General features: G+C 49.3%; 1 protein-coding gene across 7 annotated transcripts in view; it reads left to right on the forward strand.

Moving 5' to 3' along the window:
• LGR6 (leucine rich repeat containing G protein-coupled receptor 6) overlaps positions 1 to 26,212 on the forward strand; it is a 163,270-nt gene that overhangs the window by 79,339 nt on the left and 57,719 nt on the right. For 6 of the 7 annotated variants that reach the window (XM_075910202.1, XM_075910201.1, XM_075910203.1 and 3 more), the window contains one exon: positions 11,908 to 12,123. The exons of the other annotated variant lie outside the window; for it this stretch is intronic. In XM_075910202.1, the coding sequence (XP_075766317.1) occupies positions 11,908 to 12,123 (216 nt within the window). The remainder of the gene's footprint in view (positions 1 to 11,907; positions 12,124 to 26,212) is intronic. 7 annotated transcript variants of the gene reach the window in all.

Here is a 26,212-nt window from a genome sequence, read left to right on the forward strand (position 1 = left end):
TCTTTATAAAAAAATTCCTCTCCTTTTTTTTTCTGTTCTAATTCTGAGGGTCCCCCTTTTTTCTCCACCCAAGCTCATCCGAAGAAGCGGGTTTTGCCCACGAAAGCTCATGATACTAGATATATTTTTGTTAGTCTCGAGGGTGCTACAGGACTGCTCGTTGTTTTCATAGCATCACAGGGTTGGAAGAGACCTTGGTAGTCATTGAGTCCAATTTTCTGCTAAAAACAGGACCAACCCAACTAAATCATCGATTCAGGGCCAAGCTGGGCCTTAAAAACCTCTTGTGATAGAGATTCAACCCTCCCCTTCCCCAGGTGACCCATTCCAGTGCTTCACCACCCTCCTAGGGAAATAATTTTACCTCCTCCATTGCAACTTGAGACCATTGCGCCTGGTTCTGTCATCTGCCACCACTGAGAACAGCCTCTCTCCATCCTCCTTGGAGACCCCCTTCAGGTAATTGGAGGCTGCTCTCAAATCCTTCCTCACTCTTCTCTTCTGCAGACTAAACAAGCCCAAATCCCTCACCTCTCCTCATAGGTCATGTGCTCCAGCCGCCGAATCATTTTGGTCGCCCTCCCAATGTGTCCACATCCTTTCTGGAGTGGGGGCCCCAGAATTATGAGTTCAGACTGCGGGATTTGAGCTTATTTAGTCTGCAGAAGAGAAGAGTGAGGGGGGATTTGGTAGCAACCTTCAGTTACCTGAGGGGGGTTCCAAATAAGGCTATGTCTAGACTGCAGGCTTCTTTCGAAAGAGGCTCTTTCGAAAGCATCTTTCGAAAGAGCCTCTTTCGAAAGATCGCGTCTAGACTGCAGGCGGATCTTTCGAAAGAGCAATCCGCTTTTTCAAAAGAGAGCACCCAGCGAGTCTGGATGCTCTCTTTTGAAGAAGCCCTATTTACATTGAAGAACGCCTTCCTTCGAAAGAGGAACTTTCGAAAGAAGGCGTTCTTCCTCGTGAAACGAGGTTTACCGCCATCGAAAGAAAAGCCGCGTTCTTTTGAAATAATTTCGAAAGAACGCGGCTTGAGTCTGGACGCAGGGGAAGTTTTTTCGGGAAAAGGCTACTTTTCCCGAAAAAACCCCTGAGTCTGGACACGGCCTAAGATAGCACCAGGCTGTTCTCAGCGGTGGTGGATGGCAGAACAAGAAGCAAAGGTCTCAAGTTGCAGTGGGGGAGATCTAGGTTGGAGACTGGGAAACCCCATTTCCCTTGGAGGGTGGGGATGCCCTGGGAGGGGTTCCCTAGAGAGGTGGTGGAATCTCTAGCCCTAAATCCCAGCTTGACAAAGCGCTGGCTGGGATGATTGAGTTCGGGTTGGCCCTGCTCTGAGCAGGGGGTTGGATTCGATGACTCCTTAGGTCTCTTCATGGCTTTGGCTAAACGCCCCCAGTTCCTTTTACTACATAGAGGGGTTTGATTTCTCCTTCTTCCCTTGTGGTTGCCAGAGAACACTGTAATGGGGTTTTTGGATCTGAGTCTCATCTGGTGGCAGCCAATAGCCCCTTTCAGACTAACACTATTGAAGGTCCGTTCCCATCCACCCTCACCAGGCAGTCAGGCTGTGTCTACACTGGCCACTTATTCCGGAAAATCAGCCGCTTTTCCGGAATAACTTGCCAGCTGTCTACACTGGCCACTTGAATTTCCGGAAAAGTACTGTTGATCTAATGTAAAATCATCAGTGCTTTTCCGGAAAAACTATGCTGCTCCCATTCGGGCAAAAGTCTTTTTCTGGAAAACTATTCTGGAAAAGGGCCAGTGTAGACAGCAGAGATTTCTTTTCCGCAAAAAAGCTCCGATCGCAAAAATGACAATCGGGGCTTTTTTGCGGAAAAGCACGTCTAGATTGGCATGGACACTTTCCCGCAAAACGTGCTTTTCCGGAAAAGCTTCCTGTCAATCTAGACGCGCTTTTTCCGAAAATGCTTTTAACAGAAAACTTTTCCGTTATAAGCATTTCTGGAAAATCATGCCAGTGTAGACGTAGCCTCACAGTAGTATGTAGCACCTGATCTGACTCCTCCTGACTTCAGTAGGGATTAGGTCTGGCTCTTATTCCATCCACACAGAGGTGCCCTCTGCACTGGCATTATCATCATCAGTCTAGTGAAACATTTCAGTGCATTGTTCTCCATCTCTCCTGGTATCCTTAGCAGGAGCTCGATGGAATCGCAGTAAAACTTCCTCCAGCCGTGGCCCCTTAGGGGAGATAATTATTTTCTTCATATATGGCTGGAGATTAAAATGCAAGGAATGACTTCTAGGAATTCGCAGGTATGTCGGCTTTGATGTAGACAAAGAGGAAAACTCCCGACCTGATCAAACTCTCGCAGGTCTATAAATTCTTATGACAGATAGAAGGGAAAAACCCCATTTCGGAGTTATCGTTGCCTCGAGAGCTGCAGATTCTTCCGTTTTGATCTCTCCCCTTTGATCTGAGGGAGGTTTGACAGCTTGCCATGAAAGGCAATGTTGTGCCTTATCAATCACATTTGACAGAAGAAGGGTAAAAAGATAAGTCGCTCCCACCGAAAGCTTACAGGATAAGAAGCTACGGAAGTAGAAGAGGTGTCTACAAAGCGGGGATAATGTAGCATCAATTGACAATCCGCTGGCCCAGAATGTTCCTTGGGACAAGCCAAGCTCTGAATTGTTAATGTGGTGGATGGGCCGTGAGGGGGTTTGTGGAGCTCCGAATGAGGGGAGTGGAGAAGTAGCTATTAAGTTGCTGAGGAGTTGGGAGTCTTGAGGGAGTTGGAGTCACAGAAAGCACCCGTGAATCCTTGCCTTCTGATCTGTCTCCATTGGATCAGGGTTTCTCAGAGGATGGGCCACATCTTAACAGAAATAATGCTTGGAAAATGCACGTGCTTGGCACGTGGATTTCTTCCCTCCAAAAGGCCCTTCCTCCCACATCTGAGGCCACCCGTAGCTGCTTTGGGAAGAGGCAAGAGGACTGTCCCATCGCCAAAGTCCTCTCCTGTCTCCAGCCTGTCGGCTTACTTTTGGGGGGAAGCGAGGCAGAGTTTGCGCTTATTCCCCTCTGCCTGCTCTAATGCTAGGTTCCCTGGAGCCGCCGGCGAGTCTTTTTTCAGCTGGGACTGGGCGGCTAACTTGCCGGAGCTGTGCAGCACTTTGAGAGCCACACCCGGTGCTGTGCAAGCTGCCGAACACAGCTGCAAACCAAGAGCCCAAGGAACCTTTGCAGCCTTTGCTCCAGCATCAAGAAGCCCCAGGACTGAGACTTGAAACCACTTTCAGTCCAGCAGTTGGAGGCACTAGGGGCTGTGTCTAGACTGGCAAGTTTGTCCGCAAAAGCGGCTGCTTTTGCGCAAATACTTGCCAGCTGTCCACACTGGCCGCTTGATTTTGCGCAAAAGCACTGATTTTCTACTGTCCAAAATCAGTGCTTCTTGCGCAAATGCTTTGACGTCCCCGTTCGGGCAAAAGCCCTTTTCCGGAAATGTTTTTGCGCCAGAGGGCCAGTGTAGACACCTAAAACTGTTTTGCGCAAAAAAGCACTGATGGCGAAAATGGCGATCGGGGCTTTCTTGCGCAAAACCGCGTCTAGATTGGCACGGACGCTTTTCTGCAAAAAATGCTTTTGCGGAAAAGCGTCCGTGCCAATCTAGACACTCTTTTCCGCAAATGCTTTTCACGGCAAAACTTTTCCGTGAAAAGCATTTGTGGAAAATCATGCCGGTCGAGACGTAGCCTAGCTGTGTCCCCACTGCTGAGGGAATCCCCAACAAGGAAGCTGTGGCTACATTCAAGCCCCTTTGTGCTACCCCGAGGGGAAAAAGTGCGGAAACTAGGGCAGGGAATCCTTCCCTCCGTGAGGTGACGCTGTCACGCTGAGGACCTGACACAGAGCCAAGAAGGAAACTTGACCCCACTTCAGCCGGTCCTGAAAACAAAGACGCTGCTCCACAGAGGCCTGCTGAGAACAACTCCTGGGACCGCCTCGCCTCAGAATCTTGGTGTCATCACAGCCCCAGGCATGTCACTGTCCCCTCAGGGACCTGAGGGGCACCCTGGGCAGAGGGGCATGACAGCGCCCCTCTAAGAGACCACACCCCTCCAAGCTGCTTTCTTCTGCTGCAGCTGGGGCCCCAAACTCCTCAGGCGACGGTACGAATGGCTCCTTCCAGACAGAAGTGAAACAGCACAGACGCTTCGGGCACTTGGCCGTTGCCCCCCATCGGTGTGGGAGGCTAGAGCTGTCTCAGCTCCACACGGCGGTGTGATGTAGACGTTAAAGGGAGCTGGAAATCAAAGGAGGCCACATGGCACCCAAGCTGCCTTGCTAGGACTTAGCCCCCAAGAAGAGAGGCGCCGAGACACCGCTCAGCTGGCGAAACTGCACAGGCCCCTGCAGGTCCTAGAACCCAGGTCTAGAGAGGGGCCAGGTAACTGCAGCACCATGTTACCACCCAGGGGCAACTGGAGCCAGCCTGCACACCACTGCCCCTGTGCCACTGTGGACACAGACCACGGTCCCACCTCCAGGGTTCTGACAGACAGCAGCCTCCTGGCTCCTGATTGGCTCCCCACCCTATATAAAACCAAGGAGTGGTCTCGGGAGCCGTCAGGCGATTGTGTGGCTCTTCTGTAGCTGCCCCAAACACTCCTGCTCCTGGCTTGGACCTTCATCAGGAGCCAGGAGGGCTGACAGACTTGCGGGGCCCTGGGTAAGGTGTGGGGGGAGCACCAGGCTGTACCATGCGCCCACGCTTCTCCCGCCTGGGCAGAGAAGCACTATAGTGTGGCTTAGATGGGTGACACTGCTCAGCTCACACAGGGGCAAAAAAAAGGTGGCCAGTTTTTCAAAAGAAACACATTACTGCGAGACGCTCACTTCGCTGAACGCGTGGGGGAAGCGCCGGGGTCGTCACCAGAGACAGGCCGGTTTACACCAGCTGACGATCTGGTCTGGAACGGGTAACGAATGTTTCACTTCGCTTCACCCAACAGCTTCAGATTAGGGTTCCACCTCAGCTACTCGCCCTGCCCCCTTCATCTTTACCTCTCCCTGGAAGCGCGAGAGTCATTTCCTATCGTCTGATGTCCCCATTCTCACAAGCTTGTGGGGCGCTGCATGAAGCAGCCTACAGACAAATGAAGTGCACAGTATTATTCTGGAAACTCCACAGCAGCCTGCATGGCAAACGTGATGCTGAGATACATGCTCCCTCCTCTTTCCTACTCCTGATCGTCTCCAGCCTGACTTCTTTGGGATGTTGCAACAGTGGTCCCAAGCATGCTGGATTCTGCAGGCTACTTCATCTGGCTGTTTGCACTGCTAGGTGAGGTGGCATTCCGGGGATGTGACGGAGCCCCTCCCCCCGCATACAAGAGGTCCCCTGTGAAAGCACAAAGTTTTTCTTCACTCAGCACACAGTCAACCTGTGGAACTCCTTGCTACAGGACATGGTGAAGGCTAAGACTTTAACAAGGTTTAAAAAAGAGCTAGATAGATTCATGGAGATTAGGTCCATCAATGGCCATTAGCCAGGAGGGATCGCGTGATTACCTGTTGTGTTCCCCCCTCTGGGGCATCTGGTATTGGCCAGTGTCAGCAGACGGGATACTGGGCTGGATGGAGCTTTGGTCTGACCCAGCCTGGCCGTTCTTATGTTATGACCTGAGCTAGTGGCCAAGAAATCTGACCCCGCAGATGACAATTGCTTTCCTACTGCTTTCATTCCAGCCAGGGCTTTAACTGCTGATGCCTGGTGTCACTTCATCTTCCATCCCAAGGCTGCAGTTTCCTTGGGAAAGCAGCATGGGGCATGGCAAAGACTCAGCGGCATGGGCAAGCGCCCGTCTGCCCATAGCAGCTGTATACAAGCACCCCAGCCCACAAGCACACAGAGCAGATACTAATGAGGGATGTGGAGGGTTAACCGATAAGCCTCACCTTTAATGGGGGAGGCAGGCTGGTTAAGGTTAACTGGTGGGGCTGGAGCAGCCCCTACCTGCAGCAGGAGGAAAGGGGGGGAGACGATGTGACGGGGCATTTGCCCCACAATGGCCCTTTAAGGGTTAAAACCCAGACCTGGGAGAGGGCTGCAGCTGAGGCAGATACAGCCAATCAGGGCCCAGCTGGGGTGGTATAAATAAGGGCTCCTGGAGGGCAGCAGAACGCATATGCTCTTGCTCTGGGTGGGGAGCTGGAGGGGCCTGGCTGCTAGGGAAACTGGAGGCTTCGTGAGGCTGGGGAAAGGCAGGCAGAGTGGGGGAGCTGTTACCTGACCTCACTCCTAGGCTGCAGGGCCTGAGGCAAAGCGTGGGGGTACGCAGGCTGCAGGGAAACAGCCAGGGCAGGCAAAGGCAGCAGGCCCACGCCCCCTTGCCAGTGCAGAGTGGCCATGCCAGCTGCAGTTGGCCCAGAGGCAGGGGCTAGAGGAGGACTGGTGGAGAGTCTCTGAGGCAACGGGGGGGGTCGTGGGAAATTGAGAGTTTCCAGGGAGGGGAGGACCCCAGAGTACAGGGGTGCTGAGCTAGGACAGCCTGAGGAGGAAAGGGGCCTGTGGTCAGGGAGAGACACTGACCAGCAGTGGGTGCTCGGAGGCAGGAGTGCTAATTCCTGGAGCGACCAGCGGGGGATGCCGTGGGTGTGAGTGCTCACCCTGTGTCAGGGGCATTCCAGTCCCCCTCTGTAATCAGTTAATCAGGTGAATGGTATGTTTAATGGGTTAGCCAATGAGACAGGATTTTACATCCCAAATCTCTTCCAGAAAAGACCCGTATCTTCTTGCCTGTGCACACAGGCCTAGAACACTGTAAGCACTAAATACATAGCCACACACACACATTAGTAGAGTATGAATCATAGGAGAGCTCCCAATATGTTTTCTATTGACCTCTATTAAGGGGATTCATGACCCCTAACTCTCTCCGTTAAGCACACGAGTATCCAGGGCTTGTTACATTTCCCCAAGTGACTAAGAAGATTAACGATGGGTCCCAGATGTTACCTACAGTAGATGTCAGTGCGGGGGGGGGGGGGGGGGGGGAGATGGATCCCAGATGTCAGCGCTCCTCAAACCTGCTCAGCTACAGTGAGGGGCCATCGAAAATGGCAGATATAAAACTAACCATCCATGTGTGAGCGTCCTATCCCAGCTGTCACTATGGTTCTTAGGCTTCCTGCCAGGAACCTAGCTAGACACTGGAGTCCCATTCCGGGGTCTCTTGCACTAGCCCGAGACTTGTGTAACTCCACTGACCTCAGCAAGTTCCTCCAGATCGCTGCCCGGGTAACTGATCAGCCCCGGAAGGAATGCCAGAGGGGGACCTGCTGCTTGCAAGGCAGGGTAGAGAGTGGCCCCTCCTGTCAAGAAGCTGCAACTGCAGACACCCCCTGCCTGGCTTGGTCCAGCTGCCTGGCTTGCAGGTGGCAGGGAGACTGAGCAATGGCGTAGGGCCCTGAGCAGCTCAAGGCAGGGAGACCAGAGGTCCTGGTTTTAAAGGGACAGTCCCATATTTAAACCCTCCTGCAGCTAGCCAGCCAGGCAGGGAGAGTGGAGAACAGCAGGCCAGGAGGGTTGGTCACCTAGGAGCTCAGCAAGCAGTGGCAGTGTTGCCAATGCGGCTAGACCATCGTGGGCTGGAAAATTCTCTGGTGCGGCACGGGCCAGTTCCTGAGATTGTCACTAGAGAGGGCCGGCCTGTACAAATAACCACCCGTGTAGGGGACGATTTGTCCCATTCCTTGGGGTTTGCTGTAACTGAGCAATGTCAGCGTGGCCCCTGGAGCCGCGGCCAGATCGGACACTGAGCTGGGGCAGCGTCCCTTCCAACTGGGTGTCTGGCTCCACCCTGGACACAGGAGCCAGTGTCCTCATTTCATAGCTCCTGCTGCAGCCTCCAGGCCAGACCCTTACCTATGTAAGCATCTGGGAGCTTTGCCTGAGCCAAATGCAGAAAGGCAGCTTCATCCCCCACCTCCTGGCCAGGGAGTGCAGTCTCAGACGGGAAGAGGGGGCTGCCTCCTCCATGTCCTACCTGTGCCATTCCAGGGTCTTTGGCGAGAGCACTGAGTTCTCTATGGGCACGGCCACCTTCCTTGCACGAGAAGATGCAGCAGGACCCCTTGGGTTTGGGTTAGCACAGAGTCAGCAGGGTCCCAGCACGATGCTGCCCATGGTATGTCAGTGGGTAGGCAGACAGCAACACTGCCAGCTGAGCAAATGGAGCATCCCCTTGCCCCTCCGGTCTGCTCAGCATGGGCCCCACGAGCTTTTATGTACTGTGCAAACTTCCATTTGTTGGGGCAGGTTTCTGAGGCCGTTCAAGTCTCTGCGGGCGTGTCTATGCAAGAAACTTGCAGCAGTTTCGCAGGAGCATCGGGATCTCCTAGCGGTTAGGGCACATGCCTGGGAATTGAGAGAAAGAGAGACCCCACCATCAAGCTCCTGCTGTGTCGGAGCCTTTCTGGGCGACCTTGGTTGAGTCACTTAGTCTCATGCCTGGATCCACCAAAGGGGCTTAGGCGTTGTGATGCTGAGCATCAGGGTGCCTCGAAAAACCACAGGAACCGTGTTAAATTCCACCCAACCGAGTTAGGCGCCGTACACAGCATAAGTGGAGAACAGGAACTATCGAATGTGGTCCACAAAGGCGGCATGGGAGCTGGCCAATGGGAGACATCAATGAGATTGCTCAGCCCTCTCCTTCGCTGAGCATGGCGCTCAGTTCGGGTTGCCAGGAGGCACCTGGATCTGCTTGTGCTTCACAAAGTTTGGGTGGCCAATCTGTTCCATGCAGTAGGAAGCCTCCGCACAAAACAGCGGGGCCACCCTGATTAGGTCAGTGTTAGGGCGTGCGCAGCAAGGAGCCCAGTTCAAACACTTACCCCAGTTCATCCGGCAGAGAGGGACTTGAATCGTGAGTCACCCTAGGCCCTCCTCTGTTTTGTGAACTGCTCTGGGGCTTAGGAGGGAGGTAGAGATGCACTGAGTATGCTCAGGGGCAAAAACATAGGCACCGAGGGTACTGGTACTCCCAAAATTTAAGCACCATGTAATTTTAGGGGCCTACAGGGTCAGGTGGCAACTGAGCAGGGCTGGTACCCTAACCGGTACTGTGCCTCAGTTTCCCCCCCATACAATGGGGATTATAGCAGGCCTGCCTTCCAGTCATGTAGGAGGACAAATACAGCAGAGATTGTGAGGTTCTCACAGCCTACAAGGTTGGGGCCTATATGTGTGGAGATTCAAGGTCCATTCTGGTCTGTATGAATGTCAATGTATCAGCCATCCAGGCTGCCTGTCCCTAAAGGGACATCCACCCTGCAGACAGAGAGGTCTGATTGCTGCATGGCTGACACCTGTTGTGATCTAGCTAGTGAATCTGCAGCCGCTCACATGGACCCATGTGCTGGATCTGACTGTACTGATTTCATACCCGTCTTCCACGGCAGGGCAGCATCTGCGGCTTCCTTACCCCCCATCCCATTGCTCCCACCAAAAGGTGAAGGTTGGTGAAAGCCTCACACCTTGTTATCCTGCATAAAACTGGGCTTAATTCTGTCAGCCACGGCTCAAATGCACAAGGATTGCTCAAAGTGTATTAGTAGTAAAGACTCCACTAGAAATCGGGTTCCTGTTGTGCTGTGTACACTGTGTAAGAGGCCATCCCTGACCTGGGAAGTTTTCAGGCTACATGGTCAAATCAGGATTATCATCCTCCTCCTACAAAGGGCAACTGAGGCACAGAGCTTGTGCTTGCCCCGTGTCACACAAGACACCTGTAACTGAGATGGAATTTGGAGCCAGATCTTCTGAGACTCAGCTCATTTCTTTAACCACACCACCAGCCTCCTCTTAGTCACTTCTCTTTATGTTCTGGGGGATAATCTACCTTCTGTGGCATCTATTTCATTTCTTAAGGTTTAAAGCTAGATGGGGGGGGGGGGGGGAGAATCAATGATTTTTCCCTGGAAATTTTGAAAAATGTATACTTTTTAAACTTAGTGACATTTCTTTTTTATGAAAATTGAATATGAAAACTATTAGCATTTGAAAACCATGTTTGGTGAAGGTTTGGCTTGGGGGTAGAGATATCGGTTTTAAAACAAAATAAAAAATATTTATTACACTGGAAAAGAAAATATCTTACCCCCAAAAATTATAGCGCTTGGTTTCAACCTCTCTCTCACACACACACAAATGTTCAACAAAACTGAAATTCCCACAAATTATTTTGTTTTGGTCAAAAAGCTATTAATTGTCCAAAAATATTTTGATGAAAAAGCAAAACTACCCTGCTTATTTAAGATGGGTAAAAAGAGTAGATCTCATTGCAGCTGCAGTGAAGTTGGAGGATATCACTGATTTTTGGTAGTTTTTGCTGTTGGTAGAGTTGGAAGAATTTGGACAGTTCAGTTTCCTGTCATAAAATACAATTTTATCAGAATTTAAACATGTCACAGGATTGTGTCAATTAAAACAAAAAAATTGACAGGAAAAAGTTGAAACATGCCATTTTGTTTTTCCTGCTTCCTTTCAATAAGATTTGCTTTGACTTCATCATTTTGAGTCATTTAGTTTTGACTTCTGTCAAATGAAAATTTTCATTTAATATTAAACTAAAGTTACAGCTAATATTCAGTATAATACACAAGATGTGCCACATTTTATATTATGATGTTTTGGCATCAAAATGAAATGTTTGCACCTCATTGAAATGAAACGGTTTGACATTACAATGAAACGGTTTGACATTACTGAAACAAAACCTTTCAGCTATTCGGAATGGAAACATTTCAGAATTTTGGTTCCAGGAGACATTTCAAAATGTTGTCCTTTCCTTTCAATTTAGAGCAAAACTAAATTTCAGAGGCTGAAGTTTTCACGGACCAGAATTTCTAATTTCTGACCAGCTCCAGTTATTGGGTTTTCATTACTATAATAGTTGGACGAAAATCTGAACTTCTGCGATCCAAAGAACATGGCCTGTGTTCTGAGCAATGGTCTAACAGATGCTTCCTCTCAATCCTCCCTCTCTCTTTGTTTCAGAGATGGGGTCTTTGGTTTCAAGGTCAGGCATCCATATTTTATCCAGGAGCCCACGAACTCGGTCATTCCTAGCTGGTGGGTCTATATGCAATAAGATGATAGATCTGAGTCCAGTTTCATTGTTAGAAACAAAATACAGGACTATGTAGCACTTTAAAGACTAACAAGATGGTTTATTAGGTGATGAGCTTTCGTGGGCCAGACCTGCTTCCTCAGATCAAATAGTGGAAGAAAATTGTCACAACCATATATACCAAAGGATACAATTTAAAAAAATGAACACATATGAAAAGGACAAATCAAATTTCAGAACAGAAGGGGGATGGGGAAAAAGGTAAATGTCTGAGTTAATGATATTAGAGATGATAATTGGGGAAGCTATCTTTGTAATGGGTAAGATAATTAGATCCTTTATTCAGACTCAGGTGTAAAGTGTCGAATTTTAGCACGAATAACAGTTCAGAGGATTCTCTTTCAAGTGCAGTCTTAAAAGGCTTTTGAAGCAGGATGCAGGTAATTAAGTCGTTGAGACAATGTCCTTTCTGGTTGAATGGCAAGAAACTGTTTTTTCTTTGTGATCCTGTCTGATATCTGTTTTGTGGGCATTGATCCTTTGGCGAAGTGTCTGAACAGGTAGTTGGCAATATTGGCTGAGGGACAAAGGTTTGAGTTGAGCAGAAATGAAATATCCTCCAGGTTTCAAACACGGTTGCACTATGGCTTCTCCTTGCTTTAGTTGCTTTCTACAGGCTCACTCTCTGGGGCTGTCAATTTCTCATGTCAGCAGCAAGAAACCCACTTAATTAAGTATGTGGGACCATCAGGCAACGCCAGTGAACCTCTTCCTCATCCGCACTGTTTCTTCCCCCCCCAGACGCCTGGATGCAAACCTGATTTCCGTGGTGCCCGAGAGGAGCTTTGAGGGGCTGCCCTCCCTACGTCACTTGTGGCTGGATGATAACGCCCTGACAGAACTCCCTGTCCAGGCTCTCAACAACCTTCCAACCCTGCAGGCCATGACGCTGGCTCTCAACCTGATCTGGCACATTCCGGACTACGCCTTCCAAAACCTCAGCAGCCTCGTTGTACTGTAAGCTCCCTGCAGTCACTGTACACTGACAGGCCCTGCCTTTTTCGGATATTGCGATGTACAGCAATATGCGAGTGTGTGAGAATGTACAATGCCACTCTCTAGTGGCCAGGCCAAGATGATGGCTGATGGGAATAAAAGACCAATAGCTTCTGCCATAGAAGGGAGAGCTCAATTTTTTCCAAGTTGAGCTGATTTTAAAAATGCAAATTATTTGCCAAATGAATTTTTTAAATTTGTTTTTCTTCCTAAATTTTCCACATTTCCCCCCCTAGTGTTTCAAGGAAAAGCCAAGAAGGTTTCCTTTTTTGGAAAACTGGTTTGTGTGAAAATGTTCGGGTTTTGCAAACCAAGACCCCACATATTTCATTGCAAATGTGTACCCAAAAAAGTGTCTGGGTTTTCATTTAAAACATTTGGAAAATTTCTGCCATGGTTTCTTTGAAACTTTTTGGTTTTCTCAATAAGCCCTTTTTGGTTGGGGAAAAAAATGGATCAAAAACTTTCTTAATCCTCCTTGCTGAGAGGTGATGTAGTAGAGCATTTCTGATCTCAGCTTCCTCTCACACGCATGCTATGCTAACATGACCAGTGGCTTTATAATTATTCTTTGAAATAATCCTAAACCTATTTGGTATTTGCGAGAGTCTTTGTACTGTGCAATGTCAATGCAAAGACCTAATCTCCAGTATATTGAACAGTCTAGGAAATTGATGCTGTTTCTAATGACGGCTCCAGTCCAGATGGAAAACATTTATTTCACAGGCACTGAGAAACAGTAAACACTTTACTATCTGTAATTATATGGCAAACCAAAGCTTTTCATACTGGGAAGCATCCATTACATTAACAGGGGGCTTACATGTTATTGGTCTTCTAAATGGAAACTTACATCGGCAAATTAGTTGGCAGTTTATTGGCTGGTGTTGATTAGTGTCCTTGCGGAATAACCCAGAACCCCTGCATGTGTACACAATATATACAGACTTGCTTATGGAATGTAAAATGGAGTGCTGCCTTTGTGACGGCGCGTTGGGGGTCCCCCGTCTCCTGCACCCCGAAATGGCACAAACAGACTGCCCCAGCCGGTGGAATAGAGGAAGTTTATTGCCTCTCCAGGATACAGCACAGCACAGATGGAATCTGGTCACAGAGCTGGGCTAGGATGCCTTGGGCCCCTAAACTCCAGCCCCTTTCCCTAGGCTGTCTCCTCCATGCTCCCAGACAGCAACTAACTAACTCTCTTCCAGCCCTGCCCCCCAGCCAGGGCAGCATCCACCTCCCTTTGTTCCTCTCCATGGGGGGTGTCTGGCCCTACTGGTTTGCATAGTGACTCATCCTGTTTTGCTGGGTCGTGGTACCCACGGCAGCCAGTGGGGGTTACCCCAGAGCCAGCAGCATAGAAACCAGCCAGGTACCCCCACTACGTCACAGCCTTATACACATGCTGTATAGCCAGCGATAACGTATCTGCATTTGGTGCTTGGGGATGCTTAGCCGCTGCTTAGGTTTCGGAACAAAAAGCATTTGCACAGAAATGTTTGGAAAATGCACTCTTTAAACTTATTGAATATTATTGACTTCGACTGCATAGATCAGGGGTGGGCAAAGCAAGTTTAGCCCCTGGCATGTCCCCATGGCTATATTTACCTGCACCTCCAAAGGTACGGGCGATCGCAGCTCCCATTGGCTGCGGATCGACGTTCCCGGCCAATGGGTGCCACAGGAAGTTATTTTATCCCATTCGGCGCCATTTCCAGCTGCTCCCATTAGCCAGGAATGGCGGTTTGCAGCCAATGGGAGCTGCGATCACTGATACCTGCTGAGGCGCAGGTAAACATCGCATCAGCGGCCCTCCAGGGGCTAACCTTGGCGTACCACCACCGTTTTATTGCCCATGCCTGGCACAGAAGGAACATAAAGGCACCTTGGGGAGCAATCCTAAGAGCAGCTTGAGAAATTCAGATAACTGGTTTGTTTTCACATGGAATAGGGCCACATGTCATCCCAAGACACTTGCAGCCTTCAGTTCAACTGCTCATGTGAGGCCTTCAAGGCTTCCCTTGCCTTTTGGGGGCTGTTGTCTTAACCTCAAACACATGCTGCTCTCAAAGTGGGAATCCCAGACCTGGGGTAGGAAGAAACTTTTTCACCCTGGTGGCACCGCAAAAGAGTCCTTGATCCCCAGACGGAAAGGAGCACCCTACCGCAGACAGCTGGGAGGGGACATGCGGGAGAGCCTGCCAGACATTGTGGGAGATCATTTTGGATTTTTATGGGGCTCACAAGTGTTTCGTAGCCACGCAAATTGCCGCTGTGTGCACAGAGCCAATGATTTCCCCCGGTCCGCACCTACCCCACAGAAGATCTGATGTTCTGCTTCTGAGCTGCCTTGCTCCCTGCTTTGGTTTGCTGGGAGGCAAAGAAACTTTTCAAAAGCTCCTCTTGCCAGACGGTAAAGGTTCCCCACAGCCATGCTAAGTGTATGTGTCTGTCCAGGTTGAATACTAATAGAGATGCAGCCGTGTTCGTCTGATCTTGCTAAAACAAAAGGAAAAACTATGTAGCACTTTAAAGACTAACAAGATGATTTAATAGGTGATGGATGAGATTTCGTGGGCCAGACCCACTTCTTCAGATCATATTCTGGAAGAGACTTGGCATGACCATATACCAAAGGAATACAATGAAAAAAGTGAACACATTATTAAACTGACAAATTGGATTTAGTACAGAAGGTGGGGTGAGGGAGAGAATAGTGGGATTGTACAGGTAGAAGAGAGGCTGGCTGCCTTCATAAAGTTAAGGACGCTTTTTGTCTGGGAATTGTTTAACACATGCACCTGTGGGCGAGGGAGTGCAGAGCAGATGTGGAGCGGGACTGGGGAAATGCTGTCATTGACAGGCCAATTAACACTCGCAGACACATCCTCATCCTCATCTGCAGTTTTGTAGCTGAGAACATGACCTTCCCAGAGGCAGCAACGTGTTTTCCTGCTAGACACACCGTGGGCCTTTAGGAAAACACAGCTGATTGTTCGGCTGGGAGGGACCCACAGCAAAATATACCTGCCTCAATCTGGAAAAAGTTAAGGACTGCAGCCTTTGCCTAGAATTGCTCCCCACCCCCACTGGGGAATTCCCTGACTGTTCCCACGTCTAATGCAAGTTTGTAGTAAGAGTTGCAGAGTGTTTTGAAAGCAGGGTCCGGTGGAATCACTCCACCCTGAGATCTAGGATTCAGAAGCTTGACAATTGTCCAGACCCCTTCCCTGTCTTCGAAAACTGCAGTGAGCGTTAATGCAATGAGGTGGAGGGTGGGGATGGGGGGGGGGAGACATAAGGGGCGGGGAATGGGACACTAAAGATTTTCACTCAGGAGTCTGACCGAGTTTTCCTGCAAAGCTGGTTTTTGACTGAAAATTGTGATTTGTTTTTGACAAATAATTTTTCCGCTAAAAACGAGCAGGGCTAAACACAGAAATACCTGAGTTTGGATATACTACCACAATGCATCATGGGAACTGTAGTTTAGCATAGAAATATAGGCCTGGAAAAGACTTTGGTAGATCACTTAGTCCTGTCCCTTCCACTCATCTCAGGACTAAGTATCAGACCATCCCGACAGGTCCAATCTGTTCCTAAAAACCTCCAGTAATTGAGTTTCCTTAATCTGCCTAGGCAACTTGTTACCCTGAAAGGAAGCTTTCCCTAAAGTCTATTCTAAATCTCCCTCGCTGCAAGTTAAGCTCATTACATCTTGGCCTGTCCTCCGTCGTTAAGGAGAATAATTTATCACTCTCCTCTTTAAAAACATCTTTAATGTACTTGAAGACTGTTATCATGTCCTCCCTCAGTCCTCTCCTCTCCAGACTAAACAAACTCAGTTATTTCCTTCTTTCCCTGTCATGTTTTCTAGACTTTTAATCATTTTTTGCGGCTCTCCTCTGGACTTTCTCTGATTTGTTCACATCCTTCGTGAACCGTGGTGCTTAGAACTGGACCCAGCACGCCAGTGGAGACTTCACCAGTGCTGGGTGGAAGAATGACTTCTTGCCTCTTGCTTTTGCTGTGGCATGTCCCCATTCTCCTGCATGGGCTGAATTCCCAGGATGCACCACTGTCAAGGACTCCCGTAACACGTTCTGTGAGGCATCATGGGGGATGCAGTCTGACGAGGGAGGAGAATGGGAGCCTGAGGCACATGAACTACAACTCCCACAAGGAACCACCTTTCCTAGCTGACCCGTTTTGCCAAATAACCCAGCTGAAGTATTTTGGGTTGGGCCGAGCTCTTTCCATATGTGACTCTTTGGTGACAAATCAGCATTTTCCCTAGGAAAGCAAGACACTTGCTGGCCCGCTTTATTTCTGAGAGGTTTCTGGGCTTGGAGGTGGAGAAACACGATGGCCCAAGAACACCCATGCTTGTCACTAGACAGAAAACACATCACCCTGTGGGTAGCACAGGGATTGAGCCAGGGGATAGGAGAATGGCTTTTCTTGGTGGGTGGCCTCTCTCGTGCTCTTCAGGAGCCCAGCAGGGAGTACATAGACTCATAGGCTGTGTCTACACTGGGCCACTTATTCCGGAAAATCAGCCGCTTTTCCGGAATAAGCTGCGAGCTGTCTACACTGGCCCTTGAATTTCCGGAAAAGCAACGATGCTCTACTGTACAAAATCAGCCGCTATTCCGGAAAAACTATTCTGCTCCTGCTTAGGCATAAGTCCTTATTCCAGAACACTGTTCCGGAAAAGGGCTAGTGTAGACAGCCCAGTAGTCTTTTCCGGAAAAAAGCCTCGATCGCGAAAATGGCAATCGGGGCTCTTTTCCGGAAAAGCGCGTCTACATTGGCCACAGACGGTTTTCCGGAAAAAGGGCTTTTCCGGAAAAGCAGCCTGCCGATGTAGATGCTCCTTTTCCGGAAAAACTGAAAATGGAATAATATTCCGTTTTAAGTAGTTCCGGAAATTCATGCCAGTGTAGACATAGCCATAGACTTTGACAGAAGGGGCCATTATGATCATCTAGTCCGACCCCCTGCACAGTGCAGGCCACAGAATCTCACCCACCCCTCTTAAAATAATCCTCTCACCTAGATCTCAGATATTGAAGCCTTCAAATACTTTGAAGGACCCAAGATGCAGAGAATCCTCCAGCTGTGATCTGTGCCCCATGCTACAGAGGAAGGCGAAAAACCTCCAGGGCCTCTTCCAATCTACCCTGGAGGAAAATTCCTTCCTGGCCCCAAATATGGCGATCAGCTAAACCCTGAGCATGTGGGCAAGACTCACCAGCCAGACACCCAGAAAGTTCTCTATAGTAACTCCTATCATCAGTACCTATAGTTCATCATAGTAACTACATAATCTGCTGCTTTTCCCTGGAGGGGGAAGAGATGGGAGGGGTCTGTGAGCACTTGGGAAGGGATGGGGGATGGATCGAGCAGACTGAGATGGTGTTTGCTACGGGTACACCTCGCGTGTCACTCCCAGCAGGAAGGTCCTAGCTGGGCTTTGTTCTTTCAAAGGTCTAAGATGTGCAGCTGTGGAGGGGGTCAGTTGGCAATGGTATCCACTGTTCGGGTGGGGACATCTGAGCTCTGTTGTACCCATCCCCTGGGCATCAAAGGGTCGGTCTCCAGGCTGGCTGGCTCTTCGAGTGAGCTCTCACTGCTCTTCGGCATAGCAGGGATGAAATGGGGCCGAGATCAGTCAAAAAGTGGGTGAGAGGAACTGGAGTGGCAGAATCACCTGCCCCCAGATGTTCCAAAGCCCCTCCAGGCACGTGCTGCGTATGCAGTACCCCACCGGGTTTGGGAAGTCCTGCCTTAGAGGGGATGGGTGGAGCCAGGGATCAGCTGCAATCTGTGAGGGACCTCTCTGAGGGGGTCTCATGAGGAAACGCCCCCTTCCTCTATTACACCAGTGGGGTAGCATTCTGGGAGGGGGACTTGCTGCATGCTTAAGAGGGGAGACCTCCAAGTTTGGGAGCCCAACTTGAGATGCCAGGGGCCTGATTTCCAGGGGGAGCTGAACACTCACTTCAGTGGGAGCTTTGGGGGTTCAGTACCTTTGAATATCAGACCCCCAGTGTCTCATACTGGGTTCCTCAACACTGGGATCTTCTGATGAAATGGCTGTAGAATTGGGATGAATCACTATGGGCCTCAGTTTTCACATCTGTAACATGGGGTTAATGATCCTCCCCTCCGTGAGACACCTTGGAACCTTTCTTATTCAGAAAGGCCTGTTAGCCTGCCCACGAAAGCTGCTTCTGTCTCTGAGGCTGTGTCTAGACTGCAGGCTTCTTTCGAAAGAGCCTCTTTCGAAAGATCGCGTCTAGACTGCAGGCGGATCTTTCGATAGAGGAAATCCGCTTTTTCGAAAGAGAGCACCCAGCGAGTCTGGATGCTCTCTTTCGAAGACGGCCTCTTTACATTGAAGAACGCCTTCCTTCGAAAGAGGAACTTTCGAAGGAAGGCGTTCTTCCTCGTGAAACGAGGTTTACCGCCATCGAAAGAAAAGCCGCGTTCTTTCGAAATAATTTCGAAAGAACGCGGCTTGAGTCTGGATGCAGGGGAAGTTCTTTCGAAAAAAGGGTACTTTTTTCGAAAGAACCCCTGAGTGTGGACACGGCCTGAGTGAGAGCACCTTACCTGCAGAAAAGGGAGTGTCCCTCTCTAGGACCTGTAGGAAAGATGAATAGGGCTCGATGCACGTTCTGCTGCTGTCGTCTCCAGCTGATTTTATTCATCTCCAAATGCATCAGACCACTGCGATCCGCTGCACGGCGTGTGCGTGTGTCCATGTGAACTTGCAGGCCTGTGACCCGGGGAGGTTGAATGGTTTGGCTAAGACCAAGCCCCGGCACTTCCCTGCGTTATCTGAGACGCTCCCAGTGCGCTGGCGAGAACCCAGCTCATTTCAGACTTTGAATTCTGTCCAGAGCAATGGAATGCAAGTGGCGGCTGGGAAATGGAGCTGCTCACAGCGATGGGAATCTGCGCCTTCCTTTCGCCGTGTTGTTCCAATAGCGAATCGCCCGCGCTGTTCCAAGTGTGTGCCAGTTGGATTTGTCTGGCCTTAAATTCCAGCCATTGATCCTTGTTCTGTCTTTCTCCTCTAGATTTTGGAGCCTGTTAGCTCTCCATATTGTCTCCTCGGGGAGGTGCTTGCGCTGTCTTCAGGTCACTTCTTGCTCTTTCTTAATACGCGAATCGGGCTGAGTTTAAGTCTCTCACTCCACGGCATTTTTTCCAATCCACAAACCATTTTCATGGCTGTTTGGTGCACCCTTTCTGAAATGCCAATGTCTTTTAAATGGGGACACCAGACTTGGAGGCAGTATTCCTGTATTGGTCAAACCAAGGCCATATAGAGACATAAAATCACTTCCCTACACTCTGCTCCCGTTTATGTATCCTAGGTGCCATCAGTCAGGCGGCTCCTTGGGTTCCTGACAGGTCTTCTGCGCCGTCAGTGATCAACGTTTGGCTGTGTGCGTGTGCGCACACCCGTCTGATGTGTTAACCATGCACAATTAGTCAACATGGGTACGTCTAAACTACATGCCTCCGTCAACAGAGGCATGTAGATTAGACAGATTGGCAGAGGGAAATGAAGCCACGATTAAAATAATCGCGGCTTCATTTGAATTTAAATGGCTGCCCCGCTCTGCCGATCAGCTGTTTGTCGGCAGATCGGGGCAGTCTGGACGTGCCGCGTCGACAAAGAAGCCTTTCTTGATCGGCACAGGTAAACCTGGTTTCACGAGGCATACCTGTGCCGATCAAGAAAGGCTTCTTTATCGACGCAGCGCGTCCAAACTGCCCCGATCTGCCGACAAACAGCTGATCGGCAGAGCGGGGCAGCCATTTAAATTTAAATGAAGCCGCGATTATTTTAATCGCGGCTTCATTTCCCTCTGCCAATCTGTCTAATCTACATGCCTCCGTTGACGGAGGCATGTAGTCTAGACACACCCCATGACAGATTCCGAGAGAGCCCCCAGAGACCACAACTCCAATAAGGATCGAAAGCACCTGGCCAGGTTTATTGCCAAGCAAAGTACAACAGTTGGCAGCGAACAGACTCACCGCTGTACCACTATGCATATGTACACCGTGACAACGGACTAACACCGGATCAATACAAAGGATTATTGCCCCCATGGTCAGCCAATGACCATCCTTTGGGATGCACTTTTATACACAGGTACAAACAAGTTACACATCACTCCTGACCTATCAGGTTGCCACCCTCTGATGTTACCTAGATTCACCCATTACCTTGTACATGGGAGTGGCCACTATCCATCATGCGGTCAGTTTACACCCTGTCCTGAGCCTGGGTTGGTAGGTTCTTATTATCTGTGGGTTTCCAAACTGTTTCTTAGCGAGGTGCTCCGTTACGCTGGCATGTGCCTACAGCCTGTGCCTCGGAGTGTTTCTGTGCTATCAGCCTGGTTCTTGCCAACTTCTGTGAGCAGCACCTGCCTCTTGCTTGCAGCCTAACTCTATATTAGCAAAGTCTTGCTGTCTAGGCCTCTCCCCAGACCTGTGATACGTGGGCTTCTGTTGTAGGCCCTCAACTTACTACACTCGAGATCTTGACAGACTCTGTGACCGGCCCAACTTCTTTCCCTTTGTTTGTAGTTGTTGCACATAGTAGGCAGAAAGACTGAGCTGCCCTCTTCCCCGGAGACTTCCAAGCAGCGTGGGAAGCACCTGTTACTGACTGTGCTGGGCTTGTTGTTCGACACGGGACTTTGTTCTCCACTCTAGAAAAGGTTCTGAAAATAAGAACGAAAAGGAAAACAAAGCAATTTGGCAGAAGAATGTCTGAAATGTGACTCTGTAATTAACCCTGCTTTAACACGGTCCGGCGCAACAGCCTGTGTAGAGAGCGACTAACGGCGCGACAGATCCCCTGTTGGGAATTATTGCTCGATCTTTATTGGAGGCCGGTGGTCCCCATAATTTTTTCCTGATGTGCCTTTCCCGTTTCACCGACTGCACCGCAGTTCCAAATGCAAGTGCAAGTGACACATGTTCAGCCACACGTCTGCCTCTTATCAGCAAGGCGCAGAGCACGCGTTTGTCTCACTCCACAGGGGAGAGAGCACATTTCCAAGTGCAGATGACTCCCATGCTAATATCACCTCTCTACATGCCACAGCAGTGGGGAGAGCGGCTGTGGCGCCTTGGCGAGTTGAATTGCTCTTTCAGACGGATCCCCTGGCTTTTCTCCTGCTCCGTCACTTGCAAGTTGAGCGGTTGCAACCCCGCTTGTGACAAACTTTGCTCTGTGCAGGTCCCTAGAGCTAATCAATCAATCTCAGCTGCAGCGGCCAACCTGATCATTACGAAGTGTGATTGGGAAGGGGACTGGGAATGAGATTTCCTCTGACAGCCAGCGATGACCCAAGGCAGGCAGTCGGTTTCTGGTCCTGTCTGTGTTTATGTGCTCGGCCTAGGGACCCAGCAGGCAGCGCTCTGCTGCCCACATGATCAGTTGTGGCTGGTGTTGGGTTGCAGATCATGTTCGATTTGAATGTAGGGTCATGAAATGTTACCTGTGTTGCCTGAGTCCAGGGGAGCAGAGCTGTACTTGGCCCGTCTTGCGTGAGGGGCTCTCCCTCAACGCTTAAATTTTGTAGGGCTGAGCCCCAGCATCTCTGGGTTTAAGAACATAGAACTGATCAGCCAGATTGGGTCAGACCCAAAGGCCCATCTAACCCGGTATCCTGGCTGCCAACAGTGGCCAATGCCAGGTGCCCCAGAGGGAATCATCACATGATGCCTCTCCTGTCTGACAGAGCTAGGGACACCATTCCTACTCATCCTGGCTAATAGCCATTAATGGACCTAACCTCCATGAATTTATCTAGTTTTTTCTTAAATCCTGTTAGAGTCCTGGTCTTCACAAGCTCCTCCGGCAAGGAGTTCCACAGGCCAACACCTGCTGCCTAGTCATTTCATTGGCATTTCATAGCCCCGGGACCTCTGGCCTCATCAGTTCTGAGGGTAAAACACGTGCTTGAACCCTGCACCTCTTTCACTATAAATTCAGCACTGGCCACCCTCAACTGAACTGTACTCTCTACGCAAGGGCTTGGGATGGCAGATCCCAGTGAGGGGGCAGACCAGGGGTTTTGCTTGGTGCTAAGGGCTGTGCCTAAAAGTCACGGGCACTATTTGACTTGCCCCCAGCGGAGCTGGCAGTCTTCGCGGGCCCCTGGGCAAGGTGGAGAGGCCGGTTTCATGCTGGTGGAAGAGGCAGGGCCGAGGCAACCCACTCTCTGCACCAGCTGGAAAGCAGTGCACCCCCTCCCAGCCCTCAGAGCCGCCCGGAGTGCACTGGGTGTGTTGCACTTTGATGGCGATTTATAGGGCCTAAGTCTCTGGCTGCAGTAGCAGCAGCTGGGGACCCTGGGCCTTTTTGACTTGCTGGGCCCCAGAGAAACTGCCCCTTTGTCCCCCTGTCAGCGGGCCTGCTTGCCCCCTGCGCATACAGAAGCTTTTCCATACCCCAGTCATTTTAGTTGCCCTCCTCTGGACCTTTTCCTACTCCAATAGATCTGTCCTGAGATGGGGCGGCCAGAACTGCACGCAGCATTCAAGACGTGAGTTTCAACCGTAAAAGTGGAGGAGCGTGGTTTGCCAGATCGATCAGCAAAGCCAAGGCGGACAAACTAGTGAAAATCCTCTGGACTGCCTCAACGTGCCGAAAGCCTTAGAAGCCAATTGTAGCCGTACTTAACAAGGCTGTTACGTGCTGGAGACACAATTTATTCCAGCAAACGCGGCTGTCACACTGTACTTTCCCTTCCAGTGAGAGATACCAGGCACCACACACTGGAGGCCAGGATTAAGTGCATTGTCATTTGTTAATCCTGAAGTTGGACACTGGTTCCAGCCAAGAACAAGAAACTCTCGGTATTTTTTCTGCAAGAAACACGACTGACTGTGCAAGAGTGAAAGACTCAGCAAATGAAGACGGGAAGAACTCTCTCACCACATTCAGAAAATGTGCATGCATGGCTGAAGAATGAACCGATGCCAATGGGGATCAAGTATTAGGTCACTGCGTATGTTATCTTGAGATCAATGGTAGTGTAATTTCTAGATATTCAGGTTCTAGAAGACACTTCAGTTGAATCCCTGATACTCCACATCTTAGAAGAGTTAAATGCTTGTAACCTGAACCCCAAAGCGATGGCTGCTTGCGCATTTGATGGAGCTGTAAACTTCTGTGGCAGTGTCATGTGGTTTGATTTATTTTAGATCCAAGAGAAACCAGGACACTCCAGAGAGACTTAACCACTTTCTTATTTATTGCAAGCTTTAAGCATAGTTGTTTAAGTTTCACAAGCCTTAAAAGCAATTACTATACAATTTAAACCTTAAATATTATACGTTCTAAAGCAATGAATATAGCGCAAAGCAATGCAAAAGCAATTAATAGAAGATCTACTATAATACAATAATAAAGCCTAGTTCACTTCTACTTCACCCATATGCTACGTACAGTACCAGGCAGGAGGTTCCTTTGATTGACATGGGTCGGCATGCCATGCACTGCTGTAGTCGGTGTAAAGGGCCTGTTTACTTCTAGTTACATCTAGCAGGACCTGTGGATCAATCCTGCTCATTCCCTCCCATCAATTCATCTTACTAAGCCGATTTTATAGCAAAGTGAGACTTGGTCGTTCTAATAATATTTGCCAAATGATTACGTGTTGTGTAGGATATCTATGCCCAATGCCCTATTTGGGATGCATCCTGCTCGTCAGGATGTTGCAAAAACAACATGTGTGTTTACCAGTTTTATGGCTCCCTCTGTAATTTTTGCTGATCAGAAACAGAAGTACCAGTACAAGGTTGATTGTCTTGTGTTCTTGATGTGGTCTCGCGTACTATGCTTACTCTGCATTGTTATGCAAAATATTCCTGCCTCTCAAAGCATCTCTCTCCCAAATGTTGCCTGTGTGATTATATGCACCAGACTTGAGACAGGCCTGGGTTTTGCTTGTTAGGGATCCGCAGACATCGCAATTTATTGTCAAGGCAGGGCCATCCAGGTTCCCCTAGACATAGGCCTTGTTTGCACCACCATGGGCAGTTACGCAACTTCAGCTATGTGAATAATGGAGCTGAAATCGACATACTTAGTTCTGCTTACCGTGGTATCACCACATACGCTGACAGCTGATGCTCGCCCCTCAACTCCGCTTATTCTTCTTGTTTTGGTGGAGGACTGGAGTCAATGGAAGAGCGCTGGATCCCTCTCAGCCCATGGTAAACACATGCCCATAATGAAGTACAGGTTGAGCCACTCTAGTTCAGAACTCTGTGGTCCAGAAACATCCGTCGTCCAGAATAATGTTAGTTTACTGGATGTATGCTTTTCATGGGTGCGGCCAAATTTTCCCACAGTCCCATAAAGTTTGTTTACAGACATCATTCCTGGCTCTCCGTGTTCTGGGCTGTTATTTAGCTCTGATTTACCCCTCAATGTCCTCCAACAGCCAAAGGAAGCAGTGAAAGTGTTGGTTATGCTGCTAGACAATATTGATGTCCCATGTTCTTGCAAATTCTCTTGTTCTGAACTGGTCAGGTCCCGAGGGTGTATGTCGACTACTTGAATCATTAAACAATGAAATCTGGGCCATTGCTACAACAGCGCTAGATCTCTGTCCAGCAGTGGAAGCTGTCCTTGGACCGATCCCAGAGATCCCTTGAAGATGTGTTGGAAGAAGCAAAGACTTCAGTTCACAAGTTGACTAGGGTGCTTACATTAACACCTTAAATGAAGAGGACTAAAACTGTTTAACAAGCCAGCTGAAAAAGCAAAGCACACAGGCTTGATTCTTACAAATCTACAACCAAAATTTTTGGATTCTAGCAACCTCTACGTAGCGTTTCCAGATGCCTGTCTTATAAAACACTGACAGCTGAGTGGAGCAAGGCAGAACCGGTGCTGGGGCTGCTGTGTGTGCAGGACACATTGGAAAATGTGAACACAGAGTGAAATATAATATGATCAGCAAGTAAAGATTTGACTTCTGCTTCCTCTTTATCATCACTAATGGCTCAAAACTCACGTTTGTGCTTTGTTTAACTCTTCTCTTGCTACTCCTGGTCATAACAGCAACAGACAGCCGAGGGTTCTTTTTCCTCATTTTGTGTTCTGAAAGAAGTTGCCTTCGGTGTGACCGTAAGCATACCACGGAGGACCGGAGGGGCCGGGCACATGAGAAGCCACCGAAAATGAATGCACTGCATTTAAGAAGCTCATTAACAGAGCTGTGCACAATTACAAGAAGACACCCGGAAGGATGCAGATGTGAAGCCCCATAATAGGCTTATGCTGCCAACTTTCATTTCTGTGACTAGATTTAACTTGTGTTTTTAAAGCATAGGATGGTTGTGGACAGGGGCGGATATAGGGCAGGGCGAGCGGGGCGGCCGCCCCGGGCCCTGCGCTTCAAAAAGCCCCGTGCATGCGCCATGGCAACGGGGGGGCCCCGCCAAATTGTGCTGCCCTGGGCCCCGCGAAATGGTCATTTGCCCCTGGTTGTGGAACATTTTTCACTTTTTACTATGGTGCCATCCAGCCCACTTTGGCCATCATGGTCTCACCTCTCATTGGCAAACAGGATACTGGGCTAGATGGACCTTTGGTCTGACCCAATACTGCCGTTCTTATGTTCTTATGGTCCTCTTCTCTGCCCCCCCTACCCCATGTATTTTTGAGCACTCTTCCCCCATTCCTATTCCTGGGGAAAACACTGCTTCTGTGCAACTTTTGTCTCAAGACCTGGGAACATTTGGGGATTATTAACATGCCTGGATATCTCCCCTTTTTCAACAGCCTCTGAAGAACCCTGCATCCAGCAAATGCCAGCAGTTAAATGAGAACTGGGGAATAATGTTTCTGATACCACAATTGGGTACAGTTTCTTTTCCCATTATTTATTTGGATGGTTGGTGTTTTGGTTGGTGGTCTTTTGCAGATAGATTAAAGAAGTTACTCTAAATAAGAACAGAAAACCGGCCAGACAGCTTGAAGTAGGAATAAGAG

Source organism: Pelodiscus sinensis, chromosome 27 (assembly GCF_049634645.1).
Source record: "Pelodiscus sinensis isolate JC-2024 chromosome 27, ASM4963464v1, whole genome shotgun sequence".
NCBI classification, from domain to species: domain Eukaryota; kingdom Metazoa; phylum Chordata; order Testudines; family Trionychidae; genus Pelodiscus; species Pelodiscus sinensis.